At 41.1% G+C, this 9,171-nt stretch overlaps 1 protein-coding gene across 1 annotated transcript; it reads left to right on the top strand.

Annotated features, from left to right (window-relative positions):
- Positions 1 to 3,946: 3,946 nt before the first annotated feature.
- On the top strand, positions 3,947 to 8,929 carry LOC104800044 (glucose-6-phosphate isomerase 1, chloroplastic-like). The gene is made up of 14 exons (XM_010522750.2): positions 3,947 to 4,626; positions 4,848 to 4,970; positions 5,412 to 5,510; positions 5,619 to 5,702; positions 5,984 to 6,127; positions 6,216 to 6,281; positions 6,844 to 6,912; positions 7,027 to 7,134; positions 7,408 to 7,460; positions 7,564 to 7,702; positions 7,808 to 7,964; positions 8,152 to 8,230; positions 8,399 to 8,465; positions 8,566 to 8,929. Exons 1-14 carry the CDS (start codon positions 4,054 to 4,056, stop codon positions 8,698 to 8,700), a joined length of 1,896 nt encoding a protein of 631 aa, XP_010521052.1. The 5' UTR covers positions 3,947 to 4,053; the 3' UTR covers positions 8,701 to 8,929.
- Positions 8,930 to 9,171: the final 242 nt, after the last annotated feature.

The following is a 9,171-nucleotide window of genomic DNA, read 5'->3' as shown; positions in this document are numbered from 1 at the left end:
GAAGCTCCCACTCAATTAAGCATATCCAATATCTTGATTAAGTTACATGCATTCATTCACCATGGACCATCCATAAGAATAAATCATGTCTATTTGAGTTACAGTTGATCAGATTATGCAACGATTGCGTAATCGGACCTAGAAAACGAAAAATTTTGGAATCTGGACCTCAGACCGTCCGTTCTGGATGCAGAACAGACGTTCCAGGCTTGGCAGAACGAGCGGTCTCGAATTCAGAAGTCAAAACGGACGTTCCATACTGAGACCAACCGGAACAGACGGTCCGTAGCAGACAGACGGTCTAGTGCGGACAATCCGTTCTGATATGTGCAGTCCGCCACCCCCAGACTGTCCGGTCTGGCTTACCCAAAACGGACGGTCTAGGGTTCGTCTACGTGATCAGATCACGTTCTCCGGTGTTCTCGGCCCCGATTAGACCCGAAACTGATCCGAATTCTTCTGTGAACCCAAAATTCGAACTCCTGCACTCTATGAAACATGAAACATGCAATCTACACTAGATTCAATCATCAATCATGCATAGAAATCTAAGCAAACATGGATTCAAACAATTCAAATCCTAAAACGTGCGTGATCGGGTTCTACGAAATCAAAACAGAGCAACCAGGTTCTGATACCACTGATGGGATTCCTGGGATCTCTAGGGCGAATCCTATTCGTAAGAGATCGATTCTAGGGTTTGCGCAGCAGATATAAAACAAAAATTTGAATGAAAACCCTAGAACCATGCTTCTATGAATCGTAGAAAAGTAAGAACGCTTACCTCAATCGATCCGGGGCCTGTATCAATTGAAGAATTCGTTCGATCACGAAAGGGAGGAAGAATACCTCGCCCTCTACACGTATCCACACCTCGGGATGGATTCCAACTGTTGGAACTTGTCTGCTAGGACCCGAATCAGCTATTCGATTTCGCGCTTCGAGAAAACGAGACTAGGAACTCTTAGAACTCTTTGGATTTTACCAAAAACTCTTAGAATTCTGTACCAGACGGCTCTAAAAGTCTCTTGATTAATTAGGGTTTTAATCTCCTTCTTATAAGGTGATTTAACCCTAATTCGGTCTAATTTTCGAAAAACCCGAAACCCGGGACGGACGGTCCAGAAAAGCACATGGACCATCCGTTCTAGCCGTTCGTTCCACCACGTAGAACGGATGGTCTGCGTCTTAACGTGGACCGTCTGTTCCAGTCTCCAGAACGGACGGACCATGCATCTGGACCGTCGGGTCTGGATCTGGCGGACCGTCCATTCTGGACTTTCTGGTCCGTCCGTTCTAGACCCTTCTGTCTCGGTTTTTCCGTCGTTTTCTCGTGCGTTTTGTCCTTCCCTGCGTGTGTGACCCTGTACGCTCATTCGATATAGCAGTATAACTCGAAATCTCTATTTCGGATATACAAGTCATAGGCGGTCTCTAGCAAGATACTATGACTACCTATCTCGAATAGAGTTTGTTTGTGATCTTACGAACACCACTGATGATTCCGGCTGATGATCCTTTTGTATCGCGATATCATATGTCGAACATAAGGCATGGACAAGCCACCTTATCTAATTCGATTGCTTTCTCGTTCACTGAGTTCGACTGTCTGAAATAGACGACGTTCGTCTATAGTGCGATCACACATTTCTACAGTCTCACTTACACGAGGGGCCCAGCGATATCTCTCTCTTTTACGAGAGGTACAAATCCCGTCTTGACTATCTACAATCCAGCACATGATTCGTTTCGTACCCGATACACGCCTTTATAATCCTCCTGTTACGCAGGACGTTTGACTATTCAAAACATGCAACTCCTCATGTTGGATTCCGTAGATATCTCAGGTCTAAGGATCCAATCATGGAACCGCCATATGAGATTCAAGTCATGACGCTAGTCCGTGTGACAATCTCATGCGGGTCAATCCAGTATTCCGTTTCCAACGAATACCTATGACTGTGATCGTATCCAATACCTATGATCATCAATCACATATCATACTAGTCTTAGTATATCATTATTCCCACAATGATACATGACTAGCGAGTTTAGTATTGTTCATAACAATACATGGATTTCACAACATATCTAGTGTGCACAACATATAATGAATCAAACACTTTCATAAAACTATAAAAAGTATCAATACATCAAATGTATCCAAAGAAAACTCGCAAACAGTACATCATAGAGCATTAAACCAACATATCATAGAGATGATTATAGCGTATTTGATACGGATCATGATCATGGGTGTTTTCGTGAATGAATACTGGATGACCCATGCCATATGAGATTGTCACATGGACTTGATGTCATGACTTGAATCTCATGTAATACTCCGCTTTGAGTCCTAACACCTGAGGTCTCTATATGTATCCGATATGAGGAGTGATTTTCTTTGACAGAGTCAAACATCGGAACTGTAAAAGGATGACTATAACGACTGTAGTTGGGATTGCCATGAATCATGTGGAGGGTAGTAGAGACACAAGATGGAATTTTGTCCCTCTCTTATGTGAAGAGAGATATATCGCTGGGCCCCTCGAGTGAGCTGAGCTGAAACGCACGCAAACAAATGAAGAGTCGTCTGTAGGTTCAGTTAACTCAACGAACGAGAAAGCAGTCAAAATATGACGAGATGACTTGTTCCATGTCTCTGTTTTGACTTTTGATATCGTGTGACAAAAAGGACACAAGTGTTGAATGTTACTTGACTCGTTAGATCACACTAACCTAGTCTGACAAGGGAGTCATAGTGTTTTGCTATAGACCACCTATGATTATTAGTCCGAAATAGTTTCAGAACCATGTCTGCGTTGGACGGGCCTACAGGATCACACACATAGGACTGTTAATATTTTCTGGAGCGTTCTTGGGATGGTTTATTGTGATAGACTGAAACTCGATCATGAGTAGAGCAAGTGGGAGATTGATGGATATGATGCTTTCGTTTTGCGAAACTGATTAGAAATCTATTGGATGGGTTTAAGTGGTTTAATGGATCCATATGTTTAATGATAAGGCTAATGAGCTTAATTATAAGATGATAGGCCCAATACATATTGAAAGAGACTAATGGATTATGTTATGACGTAATAGACCCAATTGGCCCATTTGGGTTTAATGAAACCCTAGCCCATTATAAGTTAAGTGAGAGACATAATTTTAGTTATGTGAAGAAAATATTTTTTCTTATTCTCTCTAAGTGGCCGTCGTCCTCTCTCTCTCCCGGGTTCACTTCGGTTTTCGTTCCCGTCCTCTAGATCGCGTTCTAGCAGACGCAAACCCGTGAATGTTGACTAGCTGTAGAGAGTGCTTGAATTAACCGTTTGGGACAGGTCTCTGAATCTAAACAGATTGGTATATCGATACCGTTATCATTATATGTAAGATATGTTGATTGGTTTCGTTTTATATATTTTGAACCCCAAAGGTGGAACCCTAGAAACCGTTATAAACGCACGTTTAGGGATTTACAAAACCTCAACATAAAGGACGAGATAAAGAAAAAGATGCAATTTTTCTCGAGGTTGTTTTCAAATTTTGAAGATTAGTTAGGTGAAAGCCTAATAAATTTCCTAATTAACAAAAAAAATCCATCCGACAACTAGTCGACCCAAATTTTCTATTAATTTTATAAAGTTAACCCTCAATTTATCAAGTCTCCGCAATTTTAATTCTATAAATTATCTTAGTTCTTTAAAATCCATTAAAAAACAGCCACATAGCCCAACCACAGACCCAACCCAGCCCCACTTGTATCATTGCCTTTCGAGTCGATGCCAAGATCCTACAGAATCTGATGGCAATTCCGTAATATAACTAACCAGACAAGGTTATTTTTGTCAGAACTATAACACTCTTCATCTCACCTGGGCCGTTCGCTCAACGAGAGGACAAATCTTATGTCCTTTTGAGTTGTTTCGGTTCATTGGTTAACCCACCAAAATATCAAATCGGAAAATACAAAAACAAAAATACAAAGAAATCGGAGAAAACGAAAGCGAATCTCCCTATCTCTCTCTCTCACACACATCGCTGTCGAAGATGGCGACTCTCTCCGGCCTCTTCTCGACTTCGCCGTCTCTGAATCCCGGCAAAACCGCCGTCTGTAAAGGATCTCCTACTGCTGTTGCGGTGATGAGGGATTCCTGCGCTTTTCCATCTTCCGCGACACCTTTGGATCGGTCGTTGACGTTGTTTACGGCTCGTTCGGTGGCGCGTGACGTTTCGGCGGCGGATTTGTCGAAGACGAACGACGGAGTTCCGGAGACAGCGCCGGCGGTGAAGAAGAAAGAGCTCGTGAAGGATCCCAATGCATTGTGGAGTCGGTACCTGGACTGGTTGTATCAGCACAAGGAGCTCGGGCTGTACCTGGATGTGAGTAGGGTCGGATTCACAGATGAGTTCGTGGCGGAGATGGAGCTGAAGTTCCAGGCCGCGTTCAAGGCCATGGCGGAGCTCGAGAAGGGTGCGATTGCGAATCCCGATGAAGGTAGGATGGTCGGTCACTACTGGCTCAGGAACTCGAAGCTCGCGCCGAAGCCGATATTGAAGACCCAGATCGATGTCACGCTTGATGCTATTTGCAGCTTCGCCGATGATATTATCAGTGGCAAGGTCAGTGTTCGAACCTTCTTGATTTGAAAGTTGATCAGTTGGAATTGAACAATTGTTCTGAATTTGGATTAGCCATTTCTGATTTTCAAAATGGTGCTATTTAGATTTCTGTTGATATTGAATTATGTAGCCATTGATCAGTTGCTCTGAATTTGGAATCTGTGTTTCTTGCAGCTTCGCTTCTGTCTTATCACTTTTCTAGTTTTGTTCGTGTCGTGCAGATTAAGCCGCCATCTTCATCCGCCCATCGGTTTACACAGATACTTTCTGTCGGAATTGGAGGTTCGGCTCTTGGACCTCAGTTTGTCGCAGAGGCACTGGCTCCTGATAATCCTCCACTGAAGGTATCTGTCACTGTCTTCTTTGTATACCTTGTCTGTGATTATGTTTGATCATAATTCGTTTCTTTTGGTAAATATTCATGGTTTACGAAGAATGGAAGATTCAAAGAGTTGGATGCTAATCGGTCTAAGATTCATTATGTATAAAAAAATCAAAGAGATTTTATGTACAATCAGACTCCTTGCTAGTCTTGAGATTCTATCAAGAATCTTGATCAGCCTTTTGGAATATTATTGTCTAATGTGTACCCTTTTCATGTCATGTCTTGTGGTGACTGTCTCTTCTTTAGCCGCATGAAAATGATCTATGGCTTAAATTTTCTGAGAGAAAGTTCGTTGTCTACTTCTGTGTGCCCTGTATTGGGTACTTTTCGTTCTATCTTTTGTGTGTGAATTTTTCATTTTTTGTGGTGTGCTTTTGACTTATTTTTGTGATGTTGACAGATAAGATTCATTGACAACACAGACCCTGCTGGAATTGATCATCAGATCGCACAGCTCGGTCCGGAGCTTGCGTCTACTTTAGTGATTGTCATTTCAAAGGTATCTTCTATCATATTCTGTGCATTGTATCATAGTATTCGTAGTTTGGTCTTTCTGTCTGTGCCAATCATCACAGGGCTTGTAACTTGTTTCCATCTTTATTCCCAGAGTGGAGGTACTCCTGAAACTAGAAATGGACTGCTGGAAGTACAGAAAGCATTCCGTGATGCTGGCCTGACTTTTGCAAAACAGGTCGTGATCTCAGGTTCTTGTTTCCACTTTTGTTTTAATTGAGTTTCCCATCTTTGTCGAAATATGCAATGGGTTATGTGACAACCGAAAGGCTGAATTTATATAGAAAATCTGGGACTTGTAGAATTTGGTCTTCAGAAGCTATGGAGAATAATAACCGAGTTTTGATGTATCTTTTCTCGAATTTCTATTAGACATATATGCAAGTCTCATACAGATTCAACATCTTCTCAGCTGTGGACTTTTTGCAGCAAGTTTGTTGAATACCTATACTTATGCAGGGCGTTGCAATAACACAAGAAATCTCGCTGCTGGATAACACAGCTAGAATTGAAGGTTGGTTAGCCAGATTTCCAATGTTCGACTGGGTGGGTGGTAGAACATCGGAAGTTTCTGCAGTTGGTCTGCTTCCAGCCGCTCTTCAGGTATTTGGTTCAAAAGCTTAGATTGTATTTAAACCCATCATTCACTTTTATGCTTTTTAACTCTCTCTCTCTCTCTCTCGTGACGTAGGGTATTAACATTAGAGAAATGCTTGCTGGTGCTGCATTAATGGATGAGGCAACTAGGGCAACTACTGTAAGTTTTATGTCTCGGTAGTGATCATTGTTCGTATTGTCTCATGCAATGATGCAATAGTCTGTTATTGTTAGTAAAAGCAGTGTATTGTAGGAAGATTAGTAGTATGGGGTATTTTGGAGACTAATATGATATGGGTTTCTTTGGGGTTTATAGCTAGTTTTGGGTTAAGGTTTCTGTAAGAGCGGGAGGAGCTCAACTGTTCCTCAATCTGGATACCAATTAATAAGGTTTAGGCCCTAACTCCACCACAAAAGCTAGCTTAAGAGTGGAGGTTTAACCCTTCCTTATATATTGGCCCCAAATCCCTCTCCTTTTCCGATGTGGGACACTTATCAGTTTCCCATTATTGAAGGCAAATATCTAGTTTTGTATTTCTGTTCGTAACGTTGTGGCTGCGGTTATAGTTGCTTATAATAGTATTTCGTTCTGGTTTTAGATTAGTTTGCTTGACATTTTTTTATGGAATATATATATATATTACACGATTCAGTGAGCTTGCTTTTAATCTGTTTACATATTACACTACAACTCAGTTTTTCCCACTTTTTTTATATTTCAGCTTAAGAACAATCCTGCAGCACTCTTAGCTATGTGCTGGTATTGGGCTTCTGATGGCATTGGTTCAAAGGTAACTTTTTCTTTAATTCAACTATCTCTGAAATCTGCAAGCGGTTTAAAATCTAATTTACATTTGTCAAAGTTTGATTCACATTTATTTCCTTTGTCCTCTTACCTCTTGCAGGATATGGTCATTCTCCCTTACAAGGACAGCTTATTGCTGTTTAGTCGGTATCTCCAGCAGCTAGTCATGGAATCACTAGGAAAGGAGTTTGACCTCGATGGTAACAGGGTAAGCATAATCCTTCTTTGGGTTGTACTATAGTATCTGAATTGAGTTTGTGGAGTTTGGAAAAACGTAAGTTGGTCTTTCGATTGATAAACTTGCCATCCTATTCAATTTTCCTAATCAAAGATAGAGGAGTTTGATTAGAAACTTGTGCAAGATTGCAATTGTTTTTCTGCCCCTCCACCATCGAACTATAATTTTCGGTTTTCCGTAGAAATGATCCCGTGTCCTGGTACCCCGAATATGTTATTATTTGATTATTATTTGATTCTGCAGGTTAATCAGGGGTTAACTGTGTATGGAAACAAAGGGAGCACAGATCAGCATGCGTGAGTTCCCCTTCGACCATTTCTCCCCCTTTGTGAATATGCCTAGTGGGATCTCAACACTTGGTACCTACGGTATTTTTGAATTCTTTTCGAATTTATGTAGGTACATTCAACAGCTGAGGGAGGGCGTTCACAATTTCTTCGCAACCTTCATTGAAGTGCTTCGTGACAGACCCCCTGGTCACGATTGGGATCTTGAGCCCGGTGTCACTTGTGGTGACTATCTGTTCGGGATGTTACAGGTCAGATTTGAGAATCCCTTTACTTGGAAGATGTCGGTAAACCCTCTTTGGTTATTTTCTAGAAAATTTCTTCGTTTTCTTCACCCCGTATATCGGTTTTTGTAGGGAACAAGATCAGCTCTATATGCAAATGATCGAGAGTCTATATCAGTTACTATTCAGGAGGTGAATCCAAGATCTGTGGGGGCACTTATAGCTCTTTACGAAAGAGCAGTCGGGTTTTATGCCTCTCTTGTCAACATCAATGCTTATCACCAACCTGGTATAGAGATATCCATTCTCTCATAATACTCTGAATTTCTTTCTGAAATTGTGGGTGTAAAAGCAAACACGGTGATTTCCAATTGCCTAAATCGTTTGTGTTTAGGATTGGGTGTCGGGAAATGTGTTCAGGCAAGCTGTACTCCGTGTTTATCTATACATTTTCTGAATCGTGATGATGATCTCAGGTGTTGAAGCTGGGAAGAAGGCAGCAGCAGAAGTCTTGGCCCTACAAAAACGTGTATTGGCTGTCCTCAACGAAGCCAGGTAATGGCCAAACCTTATCGAGTATGCCACCCCGACCATTTTTAATATATTAATCCTTTTTATCATATACAGTGGCACCGAAACTGTTAAATTCATGATTCACGAATCTGTCTAGCGGCTCGTTTATTCGTTTTCACGGGATAACGCATACGATTCTGTTTTCTGTAGCTGTAAAGACCCCGTGGAACCATTGACACTGGATGAGATAGCCGATCATTGTCACGCTCCGGAAGAAGTAAATCCAATACCTTCATTTCATCGATGCACTCCTCGAGTGCTTCGATTGGATTATTACCCTTTACGGACAGTTTAACCCTAGTTTTTTTTACCCGCAGATCGAAATGATATACAAGATTATCGCGCATATGGCAGCGAACGACAGAGTGTTGATCGCGGAAGGAAATTGCGGATCACCTCGGAGCATCAAAGTATACCTCGGGGAGTGCAACGTCGACGAACTGTATGCTTGATTCAATAGCCCTTCGGACTCTTTATCTCTGTTTGATCCTTAACGTCTTCACTTTATGTTATATCTACAAGTTCTTTTGATTTGCAAAAGGGAAACAAAAGATATTGGAAATAACATATGATGGAACAGAAAATTCCTACGTGTTTTTTGGGGGTTTTGAGTTTGTTCTGAGATTTTTAAGAAACTGTAAAATTGAAATTGAAATTCAGACAGTGGATATGATGTTGTCCTCTGAATGTCTCTCTGTTTTGTTTGGGAGACAATTTTCAAATATGAAAGGTGGGTTTGGGGCTTTGGTTGGTGTTACTTAACCTCACATTTCCTAGCATTCTTCTCTTTTAAGTTGGGGACCGAATCAATCCAAGTGGAACAATATATCTGCTTTCGAAATATAAAAAAAATCCAATTCGTATAAATTTTTTAAAATTGAAAAATCTAAATCCCAACAAAAAATCTATCGAAGTAACATAAA

The sequence above is a fragment of the Tarenaya hassleriana genome, unplaced genomic scaffold (assembly GCF_000463585.1).
Source record: "Tarenaya hassleriana unplaced genomic scaffold, ASM46358v1 Cleome64, whole genome shotgun sequence".
Lineage (NCBI taxonomy): Eukaryota > Viridiplantae > Streptophyta > Magnoliopsida > Brassicales > Cleomaceae > Tarenaya > Tarenaya hassleriana.
This window is presented reverse-complemented; position numbering and strand designations above follow the sequence as displayed.

Excerpts from the sequence above, each read along its gene's own strand:
- LOC104800044 (XM_010522750.2), top strand. The coding sequence starts at position 4,054 with ATGGCGACTCTCTCCGGCCTCTTCTCGACTTCGCCGTCTCTGAATCCC. Across the intron at positions 4,971-5,411 it reads CTGATAATCCTCCACTGAAG|ATAAGATTCATTGACAACAC; the intron begins GTATCTGTCACT and ends TGATGTTGACAG. Across the intron at positions 6,913-7,026 it reads CTGATGGCATTGGTTCAAAG|GATATGGTCATTCTCCCTTA; the intron begins GTAACTTTTTCT and ends TACCTCTTGCAG.